General features: G+C 58.6%; 1 protein-coding gene across 3 annotated transcripts in view; it reads left to right on the plus strand.

Moving 5' to 3' along the window:
• Nucleotides 1-23,292, plus strand: part of HSPA12B (heat shock protein family A (Hsp70) member 12B) — a 78,477-nt gene extending 55,185 nt beyond the window's left edge. For all 3 annotated transcript variants that reach the window (XM_065597382.1, XM_065597381.1, XM_065597379.1), the window contains 5 exons: nucleotides 7,375-7,461; nucleotides 12,284-12,388; nucleotides 16,439-16,697; nucleotides 17,417-17,520; nucleotides 20,231-23,292. In XM_065597382.1, coding sequence (XP_065453454.1) covers nucleotides 7,375-7,461; nucleotides 12,284-12,388; nucleotides 16,439-16,697; nucleotides 17,417-17,520; nucleotides 20,231-20,874 — 1,199 coding nt within the window. In that variant the 3' untranslated portion in view covers nucleotides 20,875-23,292. The remainder of the gene's footprint in view (nucleotides 1-7,374; nucleotides 7,462-12,283; nucleotides 12,389-16,438; nucleotides 16,698-17,416; nucleotides 17,521-20,230) is intronic.
• Nucleotides 23,293-24,854: the final 1,562 nt, after the last annotated feature.

A 24,854-nucleotide genomic window follows, 5' to 3' on the forward strand; every position in this document is an offset into this window, starting at 1 on the left:
GTAAAAGGGAACCATCATCGATTGGGTGTGTTTCTAGTGGGGTTGGTTCCTGTCCCTGCACTAGTTAACATTTTTATCCATGACCTGGAAGAAAACATAAAATCCTCGCTGATAAAGTTTGCAGATGATATAAATATTGCGGGGGTGGTAACTAATGAATAGGTCGGGTCAGTGATCTAGAGAGATCTGGTTTAGGTTGGCAAACGGGGAGCAAGGAAACAGTATGTGTTTTAATGTGGCCATGTGTAAAGTCATAGATGGAGGAAGGCCGTCCTTACAGGATGGGGGATCTAGCCTCGGAAGCTGTGAGTCTGAAAAAAACCATGGGGCTCATGCTGAATAATCCCAGCGTGATGCTCTGGCTAAAAGGGCTCCTGTAATCACTTGCTGCATAAACAGAGACTAGTGAGGAGGAGCAGAGAAGTGATTTGACCTCTGTATTTGGCACTGGTGTGACCCCTGCTGGAATCCTGTGTCCAGGTCTGGTGCCCACAATTCAGGAAGGCTGTTGATGACTTGGAAAGGGTGCAAAGAAGAGCCACGAGAACGATTAACAGATTGGAAAACCCGCCTTATAGTGAGAAACAAACCTGTTCCGTTTAGCAAAAAGTAGGTGAAGGGGTGATTTGATCACAGTCTATAGGTACCTACATGGGAAACTGAAATTTGATGTAGGGGGCTCTTAAAAATAGCAGACAAAGGTCTAACACAACCCAATGGCTAGACGTTGAAGCTAGACAAATTCAGACTGTAAATAAGGCACATATTTTTAACAGTGCGGGTAATTAACCATTGGACAGTTTATCAAGGGTTGGGGTGGGGGCTCCATCACTGGCAATTTTAAAATCAAGATTGGATGATTTTCTGAAAGATCTGTTGTAGTTCAAACAGGCATTAATTCAGGGCCTGTGCTAGACAGGAGATCAGACTAGATGATCACAATGGTCCCTTCTGGTTTTGTTCTCTATAATCTATGAACTGCCAGCTCCAGACAAATCATAAGCGATGCTAATTCTGGATGTTGTACCCGACAGTGCGCGGGACCTGCTAGAGATAGAATCCCCCCGACTGACTCTGAGCTCTGGTGATGGGAGATGTGTCATTAGTTTCATTGGTTTTAGCACCCACAGACCCCAGCCGAGATCAAGACCCAGGTCTTAATAGGCAGCAGGTTTAAAACAAATAAAAGGAAGTTCTTCTTCACACAGCGCACAGTCAACTCCTGTGGAACTCCTTACCTGAGGAGGTTGTGAAGGCTAGGACTATAACAGCGTTTAAAAGAGAACTGGATAAATTCATGGAGGTTAAGTCCATTAATGGCTATTAGCCAGGATGGGTAAGGAATGGTGTCCCTAGCCTCTGTTTGTCAGAGGATGGAGATGGATGGCAGGAGAGAGATCACTTGATCATTGCCTGTTAGATTCACTCCCTCTGGGGCACCTGGCATTGGCCACTGTTGGCAGACAGGATACTGGGCTAGATGGACCTTTGGTCTGACCCGGTACGGCCGTTCTTATGTTCTTATGTGTGCTAGGCACTGTACAGACACAGAGGTAGGCTCACTCCCTGCCCTGAAGAGTGAAAGGCCAGACACAGCAATGGAGTCTAACCAACACATGGGGAAAGGGGATGGTGGAGGTCCTGAGAAGAAGATTATGTGGAGCTCAACAGGCCAAGTCTGGGCCCAGTTCAGTCAGATATTTTAGCACGTGTATAACTGTAAACGTGTGTAGTCCCTGTGAAATCCAAAGGGCTGCTTGTGCTGAAGTACCATGTGGAATTGGGACCTGCGACCTGGGTGGGCAGTGTGGTGGCTAGGAATCATTTGACTGTGAGTGTGTGTGTGCATGTGTGTGTGCATGTGTGTCTGTGTGCATGTGTGTGTTTTTGAAAGGCAAGGGCTTTCAGAGCCCCCTGTGGCTGCAGGGAAAGTGTCTCTCCAAAGCAGCGAGTGGCCCCTCTGGGAAATTAGCTACGGAACCAGCCCCGTTTCCTGAGCTCGCTGAGGCCGGGTCAGAGGGTTCCCGTATCAAAACAAAAACGAAGCCTAACAATTTCAGTGTGAGAGGGGGAAGGCAGCCCCATCTGGTCTGCATTACGGGTGCTCGGTGGGTGCTCGGCGGCTCTGCTTACAGAAACCCCGCAGCGCCGTTCCTTCTGACTGCCTGCGCTGGATCCTGGTGTCAATCCGGAGCAGCTCAGCTGCCTTTGTTGTGGATTTACACTGGTGGAAGAGAGAGCAGAATTTGGCCCTGGCTGGTCACCGAAAAGTCCAAATGTTCTGGCTGATGTCAGGGCTGTTTGGGAATGACCCCTCCCACCCCTTCACTCGGGACTTGATTGAGGTGACGCTGTCTGGTTTGGCTTCCCGGACGGCCTTTGCAGCTTCCTGGATGTTCCAAGTCAGATCCACGACCCCGAACTCCTAGCAAGTGGAGTGTGCCTGGCCTTTGACAGGTCCAGCTCGCCAGATCTGCTCAGCGTAAATCCCCGGTCGCGCCATCACGTCGCGATCCCGGAGACGAGCCTGAGCATTAGAGAGACACACACTGACGTCAGCAGGGTGAGGCTGGATTTACACGAGAGTAGCGGAGATCAGAATCTGGCTCCAAGCCCGTGGCAGTCCGTGGGTGATTCTGGATTTACCCCAGGATGACTGGGAACCACGGCAGTCCGGTGTAGCTGAGAACAGAATCTGGTCTGGCCTCAGGCACTGCGGCAGGGCCAGACACTGAGGTCACTAATCACATGGAGCTCTGCAATTTGGGCCACCCCTTCCTTCCCCTACTGCGGCTTGCAGAAAAGCAGAGCACATCTGGGAAGGTGCCGCCTTCTGCCCTGCATCCCGCATGGCCTCTCCCTCATCACCTGCCAAGAGGTGCAAGCTGGATGTGTGCATCACGGCTGTGGAACGAGCTGGCCGGTCTCAGCCCAGGGCCCGTGGGCCAAGGGTCTACAGCACTAACTGGCCACCTTGCTGGCCGTCCCAACGGAGAGGCATGGGCTGACTAGGCCCTTCCCACTCCCAGAGGCCGCCCCTCCGTGCCAGGCAGAAGACAGCAGTGACCCTGCCCTGCCACTGGCCTGCTGGATCTTCTCTGTGGGTAAACAGGGTCCCTCAGCCAGGACTGTCCCCTTTGCTCCGAGAAAGCAATGCTGTGGCCAGCTGCGACGGAGGCTGCGCTCCAGTCCTGGGGTGCTTTGGCCAGGGACATTAGGCAGGACAGGCCGTGTTAATCCAGCGCTGATGCTGCGAGAACCACGGGGTCTGTCTGTGTCCTGCAGCCCGTCCTCGGCTGGGGCAGCAGCACCGATGTCAATGGGAGTTGGGCACCTGAATCCCTTCGAGGCTCAGATCGACTCAGTGAGTGCCAGCGGCATGACTGTCGTCTCCACAGCACGGGGTGCCGCGTGGCTAGCTCGGCCCACAGGACACTAGCCCACGTTGGCACGAGGGACCACGCGTGCTGAGTGTCAGCCCAGTCTTTGTGCTGGAACCAGGGAGGGTTTGTGCTGCAAGGCAGGTGCTGTCAGTCGAAAGCAGCCAGACGCAGGCCTCTGGCCTGACCAGAAGGTGTCATTTGACAGGGAGCGCCAGGGTCCATCGCGGGACGGAGGAGTTTGTCCAGAGCTGTCCGCTCTGTCATGCCTTCTGCCCAGCCACTCAGCCAGGCTTCTCCTCATCTGTACCAGGAGTTCGTAATAATGTCCCTCTCTCGCAGATGAGCTCAGAGCAGGTTAGAGTATTGCTCTGCTTGTCCGCCCAGCCTCACTGGGGCTGGATGGTCGTGTGGTGGATGTACTGGCCTGGGACTTGGGAGACCTAGATGTGATTTCTGGCTCTGCCCCAGACTCCCTGTATGACCTTGGGTGAGTCACTTAATCTCTCTGGGCCTCAGGTTCCTCGTCTGTAAAATGGGGATCATGATACCGCCCTCCTTTGAGCTCTACCGATGAATAGCGCTAGAGACGAGCCGGGTGGTGGTGTTAGCTATAAAATGGGAACAATCATTCTTCCCTACTGTTAATGCCTGTGAGATGCTATAGTCATGGCGGCCAGCTAAACAGCTAGAACTGTCCGCCTTCTACCGATGGGGAAACCGAGGCACAGAAGAGTGGTGCTACTTGCCCTGGCTGGTTTTGTGTCTTAACCACAAGATTTCCCCTCTTGTTGTACCATCTCCAGCTCATCTATTCGCCCAGCATCTGCCTTCCTTCTGCTTGGTTCATTTCCTCCAAAGAGCCTCTGACTGGCTGCTTGACAAACTGCATTAGAGAAGCAAATATCCTGCCTTGCTCTAATATCTCCAGACACCTGGTCGGCTTTGAGCAGACAATAGATGTTTTCCTAGTCAAGAGCTGAGTAATTAAAGTCTTCCATGGTCATAACCCTCTTTTCTTACAGGTCTCTCATCTGTAAAAACATCTCTTGCTCTCCTCCCAATCTGCCCTGGGGGTCCCCACATCCACCCCTTACTTTCCAGGCCTTAAATTTCCAGCTTAAACTGTCTCTGTCTCAGCTAAGCCTTTAGTTTCCCTCTGCATGCCTGTGTTTGTCCCGCTCCCTCTTGGCCCTCGGCTTTCATTTTCCTCCCGCTAAACTCAGAGCCGTTGAGCTTTCAACCTGCCTTTCAGGCGCGGACCCACCACAGAACATTAGAGCAAATCCCGAGCTGTCCAGGAGCTTCAAGGTTGACACCAGGGCCACTGATAACTTCATAGCAATACTAGGGCAGAACCCAGGTTCCTTGCTTTAAAAGCCCTGGTTAAAGCTACTTGAGGTAAAGGAGAATCTCCGCTCAGTATAGAAGATCTGACACACAGCTAAGCAGCTCTGATTCCCTCCAGCAGAGGGCGGTGCTGCTTCAACACAGTTCATTGCCCTAGGCTCCTCTGCAGGCGCTGTAATATTTACCTCCGAGGAAGTGCCCTAGCTTAGGGTGACCCGGTAGCAAGTGTGAAAAACCAGAACACTTTTTTTTCCCCACAGGTGGAGGGGAGGTATAGTTGCATATATAAGAGAAAGCCCCTAATATCAGGACGTCTGGGATCCCTGCTCCAGCTTTACCGCAGCTGGAGAGTCCTTGCTCAGGACACTGGGGCCAAAGCAGACGTAAATGGCGACTACAAGGCGAGAGCTTTCCCAGGGGTATGTCAGTGTTGCCCCACTGAAGCTGAGCATCTGGCCTCTGGCCTGTGAGATCTTGGGGGCAGGGACCTGTCTGTACGCGGTGTACGGAGCTTAGCGCGCTGCTGGCTGGTATAGCGTTAATATCACAATCATTAATGAATGGCAGCAGAGGTACCGCAGAGAGCTGTGGGCTCAGGCCAAGCCCATAGGTCTGTTTCTTCCCTATGGTCCGTGTCTACGTTTCACACAGCGAGATTTTTTGTGGGGCGGGAGCACTGAGCGACCTGCTGGTCGTTTGTTGTTGCATCCTTGGGCAAAAGCTGATGAGCTAACACAGAAAAGCACATCCCAGAGAGCTGAAAATAGATCCCCCGGCGGGTAGCCCCAGCCTCTCCAGACATCTCCCCGCCCTTCCTGGCCTCATCAACCAAACACATCTTGCCCAGCCCGGCTTCTTATCTGGCATCGTTGCTTTTCCTCCCCGCCCAGCATAATGAGAGATTCGGGGGCGGGGGGAGAAACTCCACCCAAAGTGCCAATCAACCCAGGAACAGCATGGGAGCCAAAGCGCCATCCTGTCCACTCCTGTCCCGGGTGAGGTCAGCAGAGGAGAGACGGGAGTTACAAGCCAGCTGCGGCTCCGGTGCTGGTCATGTCAGATCTTACAGCTGAGCCGCATGAAGGCTGGAAGCCTTCCAAGGGAAATGCTGGGGACTGGTAAGTAGGTGGCCCATGTCCCTCTATCAGTATTGAGCCAGTCAGTACCTCACTAAGAGGCTAGGGGGTGCTGTGTGGGTGACTCCGTAGGGGGCGCTCTGCCCTCTGAGCCGATATTAAACCAGTGCCCGCACATGGGGCGCAGTATTGCTCAGTCGTTCAGAAGAGAAGCTCTGTTTGCCCCGTCTACATCAGTAGGGGCGTTGACTCCCGTGGCCCTGGCCAGACTCTGTGCATTGCATCCCGCCCGGCCAGTATTCTCCTGCCTCGTCGTGTTGCTGTGCGCTGTGGGACAGCAGCTGAGCCCCACCCCAGAGGTGACTGCATTGTGGTGGTGACGTGATCCATGGGCATCTTTTGTGTGTAATGTGTGTTAAGTGCTTTGGCATGATGGGGGACGGATGCATAACACACACGATTACAAAGATGCTGCCTTGCGCCGCCCCGAAGCTTTGCCCATGATTTGCTACGCAGCCCGTTGTGCGTTCAGACATCAGCACCAATGTCAGCTGCTGTCAGCCCCTGGTGGGATGGAGACCTGCCCCTCCCAGCGGCCCTGCTCTTGAAGGGCTCTGCAGTGGGGTGACAGAGTTAGCCGTGAGCTGGCTCCCAGGCCAGCCCGACAGGCCAGGAACTCCGGTCCCTGATGTGTGGGCAGAGCAGGGGGCCTTGTCACCACGGCCTGACTGGTCGCGCTGGAGCGTCTCCGAGTTCTGGGTGACGCCTGCCTAGGGCAGCTTCGATTTCACTCTCCCAAGAAAGCCCAACGGGTAATTTGGGGCAGGTTTTTTTCTGGCAATTTCGAGGTGATTTTAAGGCCATAAAAATGGAAGACGATTAGCACCAATTGGGGCAGACACGATGCAGGCAAGATATAGGGAAACCTCCCCACTGCCACAGCTCTGCGGAGGCCCCTCAATCCCAACCCTCAGTCCCCCATTATTCCAGTCCTGGGCTTCCCACACACAGCTCTGCGGATACCCCTCAATCCCAACCCTCAGTCCCCCATTATTCCAGTCCTGGGCTTCCCACACACAGCTCTGCTGATGCCCCTCAGCCCCCCGTTATTCCAGTCCTGTGGTTCCCCTCCTGGGTTCGCCCCCAGTTCGGCCGTGTCCTGCAGCACTGTTTGCTCGTCCGGTCTGACTCCCCCGAGCTCTGCTCCTGCACCTCACCCCTCAGCTGCGCTGCAAACGAACGGGAGGCTGCAAGAGGGCCCAGCGCAGCACCTGGGCCCCGAGTTCACCAGGAAGGGCCCGATCCTGCTTCGGAAGTCACCAGCCGTTGTACCACGGACTCCTCCGGAGAGGTGCTGAGGCTTGCAGGCAGCAGGAGTAGCGGTGCTGAAGCTAGGGGCTGCCGGGGGCAGAAGCTGGAGGTGCCGGTGCTGCTGGGCAGAGCCGCTGAAGCCGTTGTCCCAGGCGTGTGGGTCAAGGTCAGACCTCCACACAGCCTGTCCGGCTCACAGCCGCCCCCCATTGCCCCGTGTCCCTCTCACACCCGATCCCTTTGCTTTCTCCTCGCAGCCAGAGAGCAGCTCCGGCGTTCCCGGCACAGCAGGACCTTCCTGGTGGAGTCGGGGGTAGGCGAGCTGTGGTCCGAAATGCAGGCAGGTAGGAGGGGCCGTTTGCTTGTGAACGGGAAGTGGGTGGGGCCCATCGTAATGAGCCGAAAGCAGATCCCACCATCTCGGGGGACAGGATCCCGCCTCATCCAGGACCCCCGTGAGCGCAGCCTCCACGCCCTGGCCACAGAGCCAACCACAGCCCCCCCCAGGATTAAACGCCGCTGTTAACTGACTGCCATCTCTCTGGCTAAGGCCCTTCCACGGCCCGCGTCACCATAGTATCTGGGCACTTCCCAATCGTTACTGGACTCACCCTCACACACCTCTGTGAGGCAGGACCGTGTGATTATCTCCATTGCACACGTGGGGAAACTGAGGCACAGAGCCACTAAGTGACTGGCCCCAGGTCACACAGGGAATCTGTGGCAGAGGAGGGGATTGAACTCAAATCTCCCAAGTCCCAGGCCAGCCCCCTGGCAATCAGACCCTCCCCCCCACAACACACACACTGCTCTAACCAGAGGAAGGTGTCACCCTGGGGCCAAGGAAAGACCTTGCGAGGTGAGACATGAACGGAGCAGCCTGGGCTCTTCCCAAGTGTCTCTGAAGCCAGTGGTCTGACACCGGGGGGCTCGTCTACGCGGGACTTCAGAGCGCGGCAAACTGGGGTGTGACTCACCAGCGCCCCCGCTGGCCGCGCAGGAACGTCCCGCAGCGCCCGGAGAGTTCTGCAGGGCGCTTTGCCGTATCCTGCCGGGGGGTCTAGGTGCTGTGCAGACATCCCCTGAGCAGGGCCGGTGCAACGTATTAGCGACCTAGGCGGTCGCCCAGGGCACTAGGATTTGCGGGGCGGCATTTTCTTCGGCGGCGACCGCAGCGGCCGGATCTTCGGCCGCCCCAGTCGCCGCCGGCTTTTAGGCTGCTTCTCTCAGTCGCTGCCTCTCTCCTGCTCGAGACGAACACTCTCGCCCCTGGTCACCCTGTCTCCAGCTGTCCCTGGAGGAGGGTCCCTGGTGGAGCAGCTCAGGCAACAGTTGGGGTCTCCTCGACCCCCAGCCGGCCTGCCCACGATACACAGAGCGCCCTGGGCCCTGGCGGTCGCCCCTGGGTGCTGTGTGAAGATGGTTCTCGTAGCTCTGCCAGCTGCTGCCGGCGCCCCCTAGCAGAGGGAGATGGCGCCTCTCCCGAGGGGCTCAGCTCCCTGCTTCCCCATGCCACTGCCCCTCTGCCCCCAGGGGGTTCCCCGAGGCTGCGCTCTGGCTGTGCCTATGGGGCGGCTGGGAGTTTCAGCGAGGCGGCAGGTGGGTATCACCCCTGCTCAGAGAGGGGGGCTTGGCTGCGCCCTCCTTCTGCTAAGACACGGCCCCTGGATCTCGCTGCTGGGGAAAGTCCAGCTAGCCCAGCTCTGCTCGGCACGGGGGGTCCCAGCATCTGCCCGCCCCTTTGGGAGGCAGGGACCTGGCTGGCAGGTGCTGAGCCCATCCGTCTTATTGACTCTCAGGGCAGCAGAAAATCAGGCCATTGATGTGGGCCCTAGATCTGGATTCAGGGGGCGTTTGCACCTGCAGTGTTTGGCCCTGCAGTATCAATGCTCCCGTTCCCAGCTGTCAGGTGGGAGCTCATGTGCCTGCCGCTGCCGCGGGTGCCGCGGTCCCTGGCTGAGGAGTGTTAGGAATCGTTAATTAGGTAGCACGGTTGAGGCGCTAGGGACGCAGGCGCTGCGGCTCGGATCGCTTCGTGCCGTTGCCAGGATCTCCGGTTCATCTCGCCTTCGGGGCCAGCTGTTCCCAGTGGGTAGAACACAGGCCTAGGAAAGGGTTCTCGCCCTGAGCCCATGGGGTGACCCTGGGCCAGTGACTTCCCTGCTCCGTGCCTCAGTTTCCCCAGCTGTAAAATGGGAATAACGCCGCCGCCCTTCCAGACGCTAGCTCGTGGCTGTGTATAAAGAGCTCTGGTGAAAGGTGCTAGAGCAGGGGGAAATGCAGGGGCGGTTTGCAGTGGAGAAGAGACAGGAGTGGGCTAATATCAAGGGGATTCTTTCTTCAGGCTGCCGGCTTCAGAGAGACCCAGTGGCTCTCTGGCTCTCTCTCCTCCAGAGATGAGCGACAGCATGGACCGAACTTCCAGGGGTCACCCTGCTTCTCAACTAGCACACGGCACTGCCTGAAAACCAAGCAGAGGATTCTGGCCTCAAATCCTTCTGGGATGGAGAAAACACAAGCAGTAGCACCACACTGCTCTTCTGCAGCGCACTTGCCAAACCCCAGATCGCAACTGGGGAAACCGAGGCACAATGAGGGGCAGCAGCTTGCCCAGGGTCACAGAGGGAGGCAGAGCTGGGACCCCACCCCTGCTAATATCCTGTGCTGTGGTTTAGCCCCCAGGCGCTCTTCTCTCAGGGCGGTGGAGTCCCTGGACATGTGTCCTTGTAACCCAGGGGCTTATGAAAGGGGTCCTGCCAACAGCGCTGCCTGTTGGCTGCATTGTGACGCTCCCTGCCTGAGCTGTGCCCACCAAGCCCATATTGGCTCAAACTGGCACGCCTTGCTGGGTACAGTGGCCAGCTTGGACCTGCTGGACCTGTTCTGTCTGAAGCCAAGCGCCTCCAGTGGACTTGCCAGAGTCGGGGAGGGAGTGCGGTCTAGTGGTCAGAACACACCGCCGGTAATCAGGATGGCACTGCAGATGACTCAGTGTATGTCCTCTGTGAATCATTTCACTGCTCTTGGCCTCAGTTTCCCCATCTGTACAGTGGGGATAACAGCCCTGCCCTGCCTCCCCGGGGCGTCGGGAGCTAAATCCATCAAAGACGTGAGGTGTTCAGTTATTACTGTAACCGGTGCCATAGAAAGACCTTAGCTAGATTTGCCCTTGGTCCCACAGTGGGTCAGAACGCAGTCTCCGGACTCCCAATCCAGTGCCCCGGCCGCACGCTTCTCTCCCTTCGTGCCCCTAGGAAAGCTGGGGGGGGGGGCATCTTCAGCTCTCAGCTCGCGCTCGGCTGCGCCCGGCTTCGGTGAGAGCAGGACCGGGGCCCTCAGGTTCTGCTTTAGAAGGTTTTAAGCTGCGGCAGCTGCTGCCGGTGGCATGGGGGGCTCCCAGGCATTGTGAGACCCACCACTAGGTCAGCACCCCACCCCGCCCTGAGCTCCCAGGCAGGCCCAAGGAATGAGGACATGGCCTCAGGGGACCCCTTGATGCCAGTTACCAACAGGAATGGACCAGCTCCTCCCCCAAGCCTGCTCTCTTCAACAGCCTTCCTGCCTGGCGAGCCCCGTCCAGGGGCTTAGCGATTTCCCTTGCTCTGGAGAAATTCGGGAGGAAGGGCTGAGGTCAGCTCGCTGCCGGCAGGAAATCGCTCCTTACCGAGCAGCTGGCTGGCTCGCAGGAAGCTGACTTCGCTCAGGAGGGAGGATTTGGCCGTCCCTGCGCTGGAGCGTTGCGGGTTGTTTTTTGGGTTGCCGGATTCAGTGAGGATTAACCGTCAGGGGCCTGTGGGGATGGAGCAGTCACTGGCTGGTGGCAACGGTGCTCTGTGTTTCTGCGGTCTCTTCCAAGCTCCCTGCAAACACCAGTCCAGCCCCGCCTGGCCCATGCGCAGGGGAGGGGAGCAGGGTCAGGCCGAGAAGCGGCGCACGGGGGGAGCGTGGGGGGAAACCCCTGGCTTGGAGGGAGCGGTCTGGGGCTCGGCAGCGCAGGCTACAAGCAGCAGCCAGGTGGACGTAACTGGCGAGCTCGGAGCCCCCCGCAGCCGGCGGGAAAGTGGCGCACGGGGGGCCCAGTCCTGCAGGCATGAGTCATGTCGCCGTGTGACCTGCCCCTTGGCTCCATTGGCAGTTCACGGCTGTCAGGGAGAATCGGGCCCGTTGGCTGGGCCAGGTCCAGGATCAGGCTCTAACGCAGCAAACAGCTCAGCTTGGCGGGAGCACAGCAGGACGGCAGCCCTGGCAGCTGCTCCGATCATCCGCCTCTCACCAGCGCTTTGCCGGGTCCCCCGGTGGCTCTCAGGAATTAGCCGTACAGACTCCGCTCAAGGCCCCTTGTTAGGGCCCTGCCAAATTCACGGCCCCTTTTGGTCAATTTCACAGTCAGAGGATTTTAAAACTCTGAAAGGTCGCGGTGTTGTAACCCAAAAGGAGGTCATGGGAGGAGGGGTGGCAAGGCTGTTGTGGGGGGGGGTCCCAGTATTGCCCCCCTTATTGCTGCGCTGCCAGCCAATGGGAGCTGCTGGGGGCGGTGCCTTCAGGCGAGGGCAGCGCACAAAGCCCTCTGCCCCACCCCACCCCCGCCCTCCCAGGGGCTACAGGGACGTGGTGCTGGCCACTTCCAGGAGCGGCGCGGGGCCAGGGCAGGCAGGGAGCCTGCCTTAGCCCCGCGATGCAACAGGGCTGGCGCTCCAGCGGGCCGGATTGAAAGACCTGACGGGCTGGATCCGACTCACGGGCCGTAGTTTGCCCACCCCGGGCTAGGTTCGCCTCCCAGCCACATCCTGGCCTGCCCTGGCCCTCAGTCCCGAGCTTTGCAACTGTGCAGAGGCAGAGAGTGAGGGGCATGGGTGAGGGATGAGGGACGGGCACTTGGCTGCATCGGGGCTGCCACCCCCCATGTCACATGGCAGAAAGGAGGGGGCAGGCTCTGCGGACCCGGTGTCTGTACGAGCACAGTTCTCCTGCCTCGCTGGTCTGCGACTCAGGACACCTGAGTTCTGTGCCTGGCTCTCCCACTGGTCTGCTTGGCGACCTTGGGCAGGTCACGTCCCCGCTCCGTGCCTCAGTTTCCCCACCTGCAAAATGGGGGCTGTGAGACCGGCCTGGGTTGAGAGCCATGGATGATGAGAGCTAGGGGCGGCTGTTGTTATTTTCTTCCAGGGGACCGTTACATCGTGGCTGACTGCGGCGGTGGGACGGTGGATCTGACCGTCCACCAGATCGAACAGCCGCAAGGGACGCTCAAAGAGCTCTACAAAGCCTCAGGTAGGATGGCGATGCCCAGGAGTCATGTGCCAAGGGCCCAATCCGGTGCCTGTTGGAGCCGGTGGAAAGACTCCCATGGCCTTTGGATCAGACCCACAAATGCTTCCCCCTCTCTGCCCCCAGCTAACAGCTGACCCTCTGTATTGGGCAGGAAGGAGTGGAGTGGCCATCGGTCACTGCTCCTGAGGGGAAAGCCTGTGGAGCAAAGTGCCCCATAGCTGCCTCTCCTCAGCCAGCATGTTGCCATGGGCTGTGGGGCACGGGTGTATCTGGAGAGGGGCTCAGAGGAGGAGATGGTGGCGGCTGTATGGATCGGGTCAGGGAGGGTGGCCCAGGCGGGATGGGTGGCGTAGAGGGTGGTGATGGGTGACGCGGCTGGGGACTGGAGGGCCTAGCGTAGGAGAGGTGCCTGGAAGAGCGTGGCTAGCACAGAGGCCGAGTGGGCCGCTGACTGTTCTCGGTAAATACATCTGGGGGGAGGGGTAAACACCAGGGAGGGTGAAGGGACTGAGAAGGTCTCTCTCTCTCTCTCATACACACACGCACGCACGCACGCACGCGCGCCAGGAAGGGATTTCTCCCCCTCAAGTATATTCCGGGAGGGTTTTTTTTTAATCTCCTTTGAAACATCAGGGATGGCCACGGCAGGAGATAGGACATGGGCTAGGCTGGGCGAGGGCGCTGAGTTGGCACCGAACATCCTCTTGCTCACTCAGCGGCTTGGCTGGCTTGTTCGTACTCACGTGCTGGGGGTCTAACTGATGGCCACGTGTGGGGCTGGGAAGGAATTTCCCCCCAGGTCTGAGGGGGCAGTGATGCCGGGGCGGGGGGGAGAAGGATCATCTTCCCCTGTTGCATCCGGGTGCAAGTCAGTTGCCAGGATCGGCTGGGCGTGTCTCACCTAATCAGTTCCCTGCCATAGAGGTGCCCTCAGGCGCTGGTGCCGCTCGGTCCCGCCTGGGCTCCTGCAGGCCGTCACCCCTGGGGTCGCTCCTGTGGCTGGGTCAGGGCGCGAGTGCTGGGCGGGGTCGCTGGCCCGGGCTATACAGCAGGGCAGACGGGATGCACTGGTGGTCCCTTCTGGCTTTGCCCTCTCTGACTCGGTGGGTGATGAAGGCCGGTGTTTTGGGCAAAGGCAGTGTGTGTGTGTGTGTGGGGGGTGACCCAAGGGGGTGTGATTAGCCGGGATGAGCTGGAGCTGCAATGGCCGTAACTGGGTCTAAATTTCAGGCCTGGGGGAGGGGCTCGGGCGCGACCTTGGATTGCGGTAGCGGGACGTGTCCAAGGAGCCCTGGTGATTCGGATGTCTCTAGAGCACCCCACTCCCCTGTAGTGGCCAGTGTGGGATTGGTCCCATTCCCCTGGTGGCTGTCCCCTGCCCGCTGGGTGTCCCCGCTGACGGGCGTGTTCCCGAGACACAGAAGGCGACTGGCCAAAGTGAGTCTCTGTCTACACCACACAGATAAATCGACCTATGTTAGGTTGCCTTACAGCCACCGCATTAACGACTGTGGTGGCTGATGTCCACACGACCCTCCTGCTGGTGGTGCGTGTCCTCACCAGGCGCATGTCCACCCACTGAAGAGGGGCAGTGTGGGGGGCTGAGAGCCAGGGGTCTCCGCTCCATGCAGCTCCATCTGCCCCCCTCCCTGTCTTCTCTCCTCCCCACTCCCAGCCACGCGAAAAGGGCTGCCCGAGCGCTACCGGCTTCACGGTTTGCCGGGCAGCCACCAAATCCTGCGCCCCCGGCCGGCGCTTCCCCAGCGCAGCTGGAGCCCGGGAGGGGAAGCGCCCAGCCGGGGGCGCAGGGTCTGGAGGCTGCCCGGCAAACCGTGAAGCCGGTAGCGCTTGGGCTTCGGGCAGCCCCCTTGCCTCCGGACCCTGCGCCCCCAGCCGGGCACTTCCCCTCCCGGGCTCCGGCGGCGCAGGGTCCGGAGGCATGGGGGCTGCCCGAAGCCGGTAGCGCTCGGGCAGCCCGGCTCTTAAACAGAGCCGAAGAGTCAGGGGAGGAGCAGAGCCGCCATTTTCCTGGACATGTTCGGCTTTTTGGCAATTCCCCCGGACGGGGGTTTGAGTGCCGAAAAGCCGGACGTGTCCGGGAAAAAGAGGACATATGGTAACCCTACTAAAAGCTCAGGAGCGACCCGTTCAGCTGGGGAGACAGCGTCTCCCAGGGACTGTTCCCCAGTGCACCTCAGCGTCCAGCCCCGGCCCCGCTCCCAGGCCCAGCGTCTCAGTGCAGCGAGGGGCTGTAGCACCATCTGGTGTCCATAGGGAAACTAGCTATAGACTTCCAACCGGAGGATTTGCTGGGGGCCCGCAGACGTCCCTGTGATGGGCAGCGATGCTGATGAATTGCAGTGGACTGGAGTCACGTTAAGCCCCGTAAGAGAAGCGTGAGAGACAAAACTGGGTTGCTGTGGTAAAGTTTCCCAGTCGCATGGCAGAAGGGTTCTGTGCAGTGAGGTTATTGAGAGGGGAGGGCCCGGGAGCAGAGACCAGACCCTTCCTTCCCCCCAGATTACAGGCCTGTCAAACACCTGATCATGATTAGGGGAAGGAGGTCGTCAGTAACAGCTTTGTGTTCTGAGGTCATCTCGGTTTGTGTGGGTTTTGTCAAGCCCCTGCAGAAGCAGCTACTGAGTGGTGCCAGAAAGCGACAGACAAACCCCAGCCGAACAGGTTTTATTGGGCCTCCCACTTCCACAAATGTGGCTACCTAGTTTTGAGCGCTTTGGCTAGTTCCAGCCTTGGCCATGCAGGCGGGTAGCAGGCCGGGCTGCTCCCTGCTGTCTGTTCCCAGGGCTAGCTAATTTCCATCGCCTGGCGCGAGGCGGCTGCTACCCGGGCCGAGCTCCGGCACCACTGTCATTACAAATGAAGCCCTGCCTGCCAGGCTTCCCGAGGGGCAGAGTCCTGCAGGCTGACCCATGCGGCTGGTAGCTGGGGAGTTCCTGGATCTAGCCCCGGCCCTGTTTTCTGACTGCAGTGGATAGGTGCTGCTCTGCGCCTCAGTTTCCCCATGTGTGTGATGGGGAGTGATAATACTGGGTGGGGGGGAAGCTGATAATGACTTGGTTAGTCTTTGCAGAGGGCTGGGGAAAAGGGGCTCCACGCCCCCTGTGATGGGGGCAGCATGTAACCACCAGATAGCTGGACACGTAGAGCATTCGTTGGCCTGGTCCACCAGTTAGCAGGTCCTCTTCCCACAGAACCCAGCCACGGATGCTGCGCCATGGGGGGACGGCTCCTTGTGGAGAGTTCCCCCTTCAGCCTTCCCCAGGATGCGGGCTGAGTCCCCCCCCAAAGCCCATGGAGTCCCAAGAGCTGGGTGAATGTGGGGACCACCGGGAGCCCCCACCATCTGGGTGGAAGTCCTGTGTGGCTGGGGTGGACCCAGGTACCACTTCTGGCTCCTTAGCCGCGTGGCTCCCATGGGTGCCCAGGGCTGGGCTAGCAGGGCAGCTCTGTGGGTTGGGATTGAGGGGTTCCAGCAGCGCTGGGGCCTGGGGTACCCTAGGACTGCAAGTGGGGTGGGGGGCTGTGGGTTGGGCTTGAGGGGTCCTGGCAGAGCTGTGGGGAGAGCCCAGGGCTGAGATAACGGGGTGGGGGGGGCTGCGAGTCAGGATTGAGGGGCACCAGCAGAGCTCAGGGGGTGCCCAGGGCTGAGATAGTGGGTGGAGGTGGAGGTGGGGGGCTGCGAGTCAGGATTGAGGGGCACCGGCAGAGCAGTGGGGGCCGGAGCTGGAGCGGGGAGCAGGCTGGAGGACCGGGGCAGGCTGTATGTCAGAACTAGCAGAGTTTTGTGGGGGTGACGCTTGGCCAGCCCCTGCCCCTGCTATCAGCTGGCTCCCCCCAGTGCTATTAACACCTCAGTCAGTCCCATAACCAGAAAACGCCTTCACCCGGACAAGCTCAACCGCCATCTCCCCCTCTGGGGAGCCCCGACCTGTCCCAGCAGGGTGTCCATCACTCCCGGGGGCCTGTTCCTGCCCTGGGCAGAGCCGCTCTGCGCACACCCCATAACTCCGCAGTGGCTGTGCGTTGCAGGTGGCCCCTATGGGGCGGTGGGGGTGGACCTGGCCTTCGAGACGCTGCTGGGCCAGATCTTCGGGGAGGATTTCATCGCCACCTTCAAGGCCAAGCGCCCGGCAGCCTGGGTGGACCTGACCATCGCCTTCGAGGCCCGCAAGAGGGCGGCAGCGCCCTTCCGCTCCAACCCCCTCAACATCTCGCTGCCCTTCTCCTTCATCGACTTCTACCGCAGGCACCGGGGCCAGAACGTGGAGACGGCACTCAAGCGGAGCAGGTGACTTGGGGGGCTGGCTGGGGCTGCGGTGTGCTTGGTACGCATCCCCCGGGGTGTGGGGGGAGGTGGGCCAGGAGCTCTGGATGAGATCATGTGTCACATCCCCCTCTGGTGGCTAGTTCACATGGAAGACAACAGCCTACTACTGGTACCTGCTGATGGGGTCATTCCCTTCCCTTTAACGACAGAGGGCCATGCCTCTGGGCCCAGCCTGGGGGCTCAGCGTCTAGGAAGTTACTCAGGGTGGTGGGGCGTTTGGAAGGGGTGTGGATACCTTTCTTGGCCTCCACCACCTGGCTGTTTGTGGGCACAAGGGCAGGGGCTGGCGAGGGGTCGGGCATGAGGCAGAGGCTGTGGCTAGGTGTGGCCCAGGGGCAGGTGGCCCAGAGCTGGCAGATCAGAGCCAGTACCAGGGGGAGGGCAGGGTGGAGGTGGAGATGCACCAAGGCAGGGCCAAGCAGCACTGAGCTGATGGGCTGCGCAGGGGACTGATCTGGGCTTTTAGGGGCAGAATGCATGTTCTGAGCTTGCTGCCCATGCAGTCCTGGCTGCCCATGGCAGGGGGAAGGTGATGGGGGCAGGGCGCAGAACGACACAGCCCCCTTCCCACTGCTCTCTGCGGCAGGCGTGAGAGGGGGCTGCCCCTGGGGGCTGGGCACCGGTTGGCCCAGCGTGTGGGAGCCCAGGAGAGTCACTCCCCTCCGCTCTTGTGTCCCCAGCGTGAACTTTGTGAAGTGGTCCTCGCAGGGGATGCTGCGAATGTCGTCGGAGGCCATGAACGACCTCTTCCAGCCGACCGTCAGCCAGATCATCCGGCACATCGGTAGGGCCGAGCGAAGGGACCCTGGCCGAGCCCCAAGTCCTGTTACTTCCCTTACCGGGGGCCTGAGCCAGCCTGGGGAGAGAGGAGCCATGAACCTGGGCTCCCTTGTTCCAGCCTTTCCCACCTAGCTGTGCCTCAGCCCGAGTCCACACACCAGCATCATCTCCTGGGCTTCGACCACAGCTTGCCCCCCTCGCTGGAGGGGGTGAGCCCTGAAAAGGGTCGGGGCTAGGGGAGGTGGACCGTACCTAGGTAGGTCCTTGGCTCCCGTTCCCCGGGTCCATCCCGTGCCCGGTGCAGTCGCTCTGTGCGTCACGTGTGCCAGCAGGTTCAGACACTTGCCGGTGGCTCTGGTCATTACTTGGAGCCTGAGCGGGCCTGGGGGTCGGCCTAGTACAGAGACGTGGCCAGACGGGGTCATCCCCTAGGCCCAGGCTCCCGTCTCTGCCAGGGGCCAGCAGCCGATGCTGCAGAGGCCGATGTCAGAGCCCTGCTGCCCCCGTTAGGTCTCCGCTGACTCGCTGATAGAGATGGGCTGAAGCAGGTGGTTTAATAGCCCTGCCAGAGCCTCACTGGGCTTCTCCTCTCTTCGTTTCTTCTCAGCAGCGACTGGGGAAGGAAAGATGGGCTCCGGCGTGCAGGGGCAGGGCTGGGACTCGAGACCAGGGCTCAGATCCCAACACTGCCAGAGACACCTGGGTGACCTTTGGCCACTCACTTAGCGCGCTGTGCCTCAGTTTCCCCATCTATAAAACAGGGGCTGGTGATATACCTACCTCACAGGGGTGAGGCAAAATTTGCTAATGTCTGTGAGCTGCTCAGATAGTGCAGCACTGGGGGGCCAGACTGTGCCCCACTACCACTACTGGTCACCTGGTCTGTTCCCCACCTCCACCAATTCCACAGATCTAACTCCTCCCTGGATCCCTCCAAGGCCTGAGCGTTTCAGCTGCTCATCTCTGACCGGCCTGCACTGCGTCAATATCTGACAATGAAGTGACCAGGACGTGCCGTCGCTGCAGGACTGTGGGAAAGGGACTTTCCTCTCCCTGTCGCCATTTTCAGTGGTGACAAGTGCAAAGTAACGGGCCCTGGAACCCAGAACCCCAACGAGCCATACACAGGGCTGGGCTCTCGGCGAGCTGTTACCACTCCAGAGAGAGCTCGTGGAGCCAGCACGGTTGGGTCTCAAACATCCACTCAATGGGAGCGGCAGCCAGAAAAGCGAACTGAATGTTGGGAGTCATTAGGAAAGGGACAGAAAATATCATAGTGCCCCTCTCTGGTCACTGGTCCCCAGCTAAACCCATGGGACGCCCACACCTTGAATACTGCGGGCAGTTCTGATCGACCCATCTCAGATAAGCGATGTTAGAATTATACAGGGAAGGGCACACAAACGATGAGGGGTATGGAACAGCTTCCAGATGAGGAGAGAGAAATAAGACTGGGACTGTTCAGCTTGGAAAAGAGACGACTAAGGGGGGATATGACGGAGGTCTATAAAATCATGACTGGTTTGGAGAAAGTAAATGGGAAGTGTTATTTACTCCTTCTCATAACACAAGAACTAGGCGTCACCCAATGAAATTAATAAGCAGCAGGTTTAAAACAAAGAAAAGGCAGTATTTCTTCACACGGCACACAGTCAACCTGCGGAACTCCTTGCCAGGGGATGTTGTGAAGGCCAAAAGTGTAACTGGGTTCAAAACAGAACTAGGTAAGTCCCTGGAGGACAGGTCCATCAATGGCTATTAGCCAGGATGGGCAGGGACACAGCCCCATGTTCTGTGTGTCCCTAAACTCAGACTGCCAGAAGCCGGGACTGGCCAACGGGATGGACCACTCACTAATTGCCCTGTTCTGTTCATTCCCTGAAGCACCTGGCATTGGCCACTGTTGGTCTGACCCAGGCTGGCCGTTTCTTATGCTTCTGCAGCCCAAAATTGCACTAGCTTTTGTGCCCTCCCAGGGACCCGATCTAACATGCACAGGAATCTCAGCTTCACAGACATCTGCTCATTGCAAACCCCCGCCTAAATTTGCTGCTCGCTCTCCCTGCTGGGTCTTTGCCTAGCTGCTTATCCAGCCCCCATCGGCACGGGGTCTGAGAGCTTCGCTGTCTTTACTGGGTTTGGCTGTAGGGCAGAGCTCTTATCCCCACTGAACAGAGGAGAAACTGAGGCACAGAGAGACACTGACCCGCCCAAAGTCTTGCCCACAGGACAATTTCCCAAGGCTCGTGGTTGATTCTTCTTTGGGGGCAATTTTTAACTCCAAACAGGGTGATTTTCTGACCGACAGGCTCCGGTTCAAACAGGCGTTAATCCAGGGCAGGACTCTGGCTGGGGTTACGTGGGAGGTCAAACTCGATGTGCACCGTGGTCCCTTCTGGCCTCTGAGTAAGAGCAGGGACTCGAACCCTGCAGTCCTGGGTCCCAGGCGAGGGCCCTAGTCGGTCCTTCCCTTCAGCCCATCCAGCGCCCCCTCCCCCACTGAATAGCTTTGTTTTGGGTCATGACCCCCACCCCCACCCCATGGATTCACCCTATTGGATGAGCTCCTTTTGAGTCACTCTCCCCCCTCCCCCGTCCCTCACGGGCCGCTCCCCTGCTCTTCCCAGGGGTTAATGGAGACGTTATGGCCGCCTAGCCCAACCCAGTCAGTAGCAGGGCCAGGTTCACCGTTTCACCCTCTTTTCCTTTCCCAGACGACCTCCTGAAGAAGCCAGACGTCAAAGGCATCAAGTTCCTCTTCCTGGTAGGGGGCTTTGCAGAGTCAGCGATGCTCCAGCACGCCGTCCAATCGGCCTTCGGCAGCCTGTGTCGCGTCATCATCCCCCAGGACGTCGGGCTGACCATCCTCAAAGGGGCGGTGCTCTTCGGCCTCGACCCCACCATCGTCAGGGTCAGGCGCTCACCCCTGACCTATGGCGTGGGGGTACTCAACAAATTTGTGGAGGGGAAGCACCCCAAGGAGAAGCTGCTGGTGAAGGAGGGGAAGAACTGGTGCACGGACATCTTTGAGAAGTTTGTCTCCGTGGACCAGTCGGTGGCCCTGGGCGAGGTGGTGCAGAGGAGCTACTGCCCGGCCAGGGTGGGGCAGCGGAAGATCATCATCAACATCTACTGCTGCGCCACGGACGACGTGGTCTACATCACCGACCCAGGGGTGAGGAAGTGCGGCACCATCAGCCTGGAGCTGGACGAGCTGGACGAGCCCAGCGGCCCCAAGAGCCGGCGGCGGGAGATCCGGGCCAGCATGCAGTTCGGGGACACGGAGCTCAAGGTGGCAGCTATGGACGTCAGGACCTCCAAGACGGTCAGGGCTGCCATCGACTTCCTGTCCAATTGAGCCCCAAAGGAAGGGACAGCTCAGAGGCTGCAGGGGCGTGGGGCGTGTCTTCCACAACCATCCGCCCCTCTCCCCTGACAGCACCTGCCTCGGTGCTCACGTCCATGCGGGTTTCACACCACGAGATGCAGTCACTTTGCATCCTCAGCAGCAGCGATACTGGACTTGAAGGAGCTTTACGTTGCCAGGGAACAACGGATCATGGACTCACAAACCTAACCCAGCCACGGGGAACCCATGGTCCTCACTGGGACCTTGGCAGTGGTCAGGGTTCCAGCCATGCTTTTCATGTCCCTGCCCCAGACACGCTCCATCGGAGGAGTCCTGAATTCACTTGGGGCATCGCTGTGTCACAAGGCTACCCTCCGCCACAGCAGGGTGATGCAGAAAATTTATCCTACGGGGACACGCCAAGGCACCGGTGACCCTAAGAACATAACGGCCAGACTGGGTCAGACCACTGGTCCATCTAGCCCAGTGTCCTGCCTTCCAATGCCAGGTGCTTCAGAGGGAATGAACAGAACAGGGAATCGTCGAGTGATCCAGCCCCTAACCAAGTTTCCATGACCTCTACGCCAGTAGCTACCGCACTGGAGCTGGACAATGTTGCCAGCAGCCTCCTTGAATAGGGAGAAGGACCCTCTGCGTTCACAAGCCCTCTGCTCCTGTAGGAAGAACGCTACAAGAGAAGGCCTCCTCCGGCCGCAAACCCTTCTTCCTCTCACGCAGAAACAGGATTTGTTCTTGGCTTGTTTTATCTTGGGGCAGTTCCCCCTGGCGCGTGAGGCTCAAGCCAGTCAGACGCATGATTCGGGTCTCAAAGGCCTCTCAAGAGTGCTCCTTAGCAGGACCTTCAGCAGAACACCAACCCCGTGCCCAGGCACACGTGTGTGTCTCGGCCAAGTAAATGCAGAGACCAGCTGGCAGCAAACGCAGCCTGGTGGCCAGCAGGAGGCGACGTGATAAACCGGCTCTGTCTCCGTGATGCAGGCACCGTTGCCTGGACGGTTTACTGGCGTGAAGTTAAGAGAGCTCCCCGGCTGATGTTCTCCTGGTGACCTCTGCATCCAGCGCAGCAAGTGGCACTCACTCCTCCAGGGACTGAAACCAGGGGGAGCGCTCTGCCCTGGCAGTTCTGTGGGGTCACGCTCAGTCCAGGAGTGCATCCAGCTCACCTGCGCTCTGCCCTGGCAGTTCTGTACCCCGCTGGGGCTTGCCACCGGGCACAGAGCCGCAGGATCGGAGCTGTGGTCCCAGCTTTGGAACTGTCTCCAGGAGGAACCCTTCAGTGCCAGACCCCCTAGGGGTCTCGTTCTTCCTCCAGGGTGAGCCATGCTTCACCGCCTCCTTGGGATGGACCTCCAGGCCTGCAGCATCGCTTCTTCACCCCATGAGCTCCGCTCTGCGAGTCCTACTGAGATGGGCCCCCAGGGAGACAAGTATGATCTTAGGGAGCGATGCAGGGGCACTCACAGAGCGTGGGGATGCAGTGAGGTTTATTAGGTGACTGGAACACAGCAGATGTCCTGGATTAGCGTAAGGAAAAGAAAGTTATAGCCCACTCCATCCTAGTCAGCTCAGAGCCCGGAGCCCTGTCCCTCTGACCTCGCCTTGTCCCAGTTCAGGCGGGCCACTACCCCCTGCACTCCTCCCACCCTTTGTTCCCCAGCTGGGCAAACACTGCCTGGCTTCCTGCCGAGGGGTGGGCCCTCCATGGTCTTTGGTTGCTAGGTCTCAAAGTCCCGGGGACTGAATTTGCCATTGTCTTCTCAGATACTCCATTGATTTGGGCTCTAAGGCCCCAGACAGCTAGGAGCCATTCACATCCATGTCCTCTGCCAAGAGCAGACAGACCTGTTTCCCTCCCCGCAAACTAGGTAACAATGCAGCATACAGGGGAAACTGAGGCACGCTGGGGCTTCCTAAAAATATTACAAAAATTCCCACTTCACCACATCACCGGCCCCAGCTGACTAGCTTCGCTGGCTCGTTTGGCGCCTGGGAGCTGCCTTAGTTGGCTAATGAATAGTCTACTGGCCGGCTAGTCCCTACCCAGGAGTTAAAGGTCAGGAACCTCTTTCCTGGCCCCGCTCAGCCAAAGTGACCACAGACAGACTCCGACGGGGCAGAAGAAGGGGGAGTTGATACCAGTTGATCTGTAGATTACTGGCAGGGCGTGTGCCTAGGGAGAAAACAATGGTGACTGGTGACAACGGCTCCTTTCGATAAGTATATGTATTTTTTTGTAAACCCAAATTTTTATTTTTATATATCACATGTAAACCCCACCCCCCACCCCACAGGTGTAAGAACCAGGCACTATGGCTGGATCTGTGGCACTAATGAGGCCTTTATCCCGTATTTCAGATAAGTATGCTACGTGATGGAAATCAAAATAAACGATTATACTCTTCTGCAGCCAGGGGCGGGGGAATGCTTTTGAGGCGGGGAACGGAGTGAAAGCAGCGGTGAGAGCAGGTCTGCTTTCGCCCTTGTGCTCTGATAGAAGAACTAAGCTGCCGTCTTCAACCCGGAGCAGGTGTTCTTAACATGGAGGTCACCAGCAGGTGTGAAGGAATCACACCCACCCCACTCTGCCCATGCTGCCGAAGGGGAAGCGGGGCCCAGGCGACGGAGAGAGGGCTCACGTGGGGGAGGGAGTGGAGGCCTGTTGTTTTAAGTTGGAATACATGGGCCCAAAGGATCTTGGCACTAAAGTTTTAAACAAGGTTCGGGGTGGGGTGTATGGAGACCTCAGCCCCTTGTCTGACAGTCTCCTAGGTGGGACCAAAGACGATGCTACCCCTCCGTTTGGGGAACAGAGAGGATGTTCGTTGAGGTGGGCTGGAGCGGTCACTGTTGTGGTGGTTGTTAAAGACCAAGCCGATTTGCTAAAAGCCAAGAGAGGGAGAGGGAGAGAAAAGAACAGCGGAGACACAACACGGCTTCTGGCTCTGGGGCTGCCTTTCACTGGCGAGCTCACTGCCTGCACAGCCCAGGGCCTGATCAGCCACTGCGAGCCCTGGCCAACTTGTCCCAGCATCGGGTTAGTTAGGGAACTGCTTTTACTGCCTTTCTGGTCACAGGCTCACAGCAACGTTGCACAATATGGTCTTGGCCGGCTAAGCCACGCTCTGATTAGACAGAAGGCAACAGGAAAACACACACCCGGGAGATGAGAGGAAGGGGTTTGACAAAGTCTGACATCCCAGGTGGTGTCCGGGATTTAGCCAGAGCCAGTGGAGGTGGTGATGCCCTCTGGGTCCTGCACTTGGTCCCGTCTGGTCGGGACAACGACAACCCAATGGTAAATCAGCGGATCCTGACCATGCTGCCATGAGAATAAAGCTCACGCCTTCCTGTCCACCCATCTCCTGGCCAGCAGTTGTCAGACAGCTGCTGCTTGATTTTTCTCCCACAAATGTGTTCCTTTCAGGATGTCACAAGGACCTGGTGGCAGGAGAGCCCGTCCCTTCATTATTTTGTCCAGCAATTAGGCCTAATTTCCCACACACCAATTTTGCTCCACTGATTTCCGGTCCCCAACCTCTCTTGCATACGAGCCATAATCTTAACACAGTCCTTGAGTTACATCAATGGGCCTTTGTGTCAGGCCTAATTCACTTCTCCTGGCTCCCTTTTGTACCTTTTCCCATTGACGTGTATTGGTCTAGGTCAGTGGTTCTCAACCCGTGGTCCAATCAGCACACAGCTGCGGCCCATGTGACCTCCTCAGGGCCATACAGGTAGTATGTGGCCCACATAACACACAGGGAGCTGCAGATGCGGCCCACAATGAGAAATGGGCTGAGAAGCAGGATCTGGGGATATTTTATGACCTGTCACTTGGTTCTTGCAGTGACGCTCACCGGTAGGCTATAGGAGAACCAGTTATCACAGCAGGTCCTAGCAAGGCAGGAGGTTGAGAACCACTGGCCACAGGGAAGCAGGTTTGAACTCAACTCGCAGCACGTGGGGCT

This window comes from Chrysemys picta, chromosome 5, assembly GCF_011386835.1.
Source record: "Chrysemys picta bellii isolate R12L10 chromosome 5, ASM1138683v2, whole genome shotgun sequence".
Taxonomy (NCBI): Eukaryota; Metazoa; Chordata; order Testudines; family Emydidae; genus Chrysemys; species Chrysemys picta.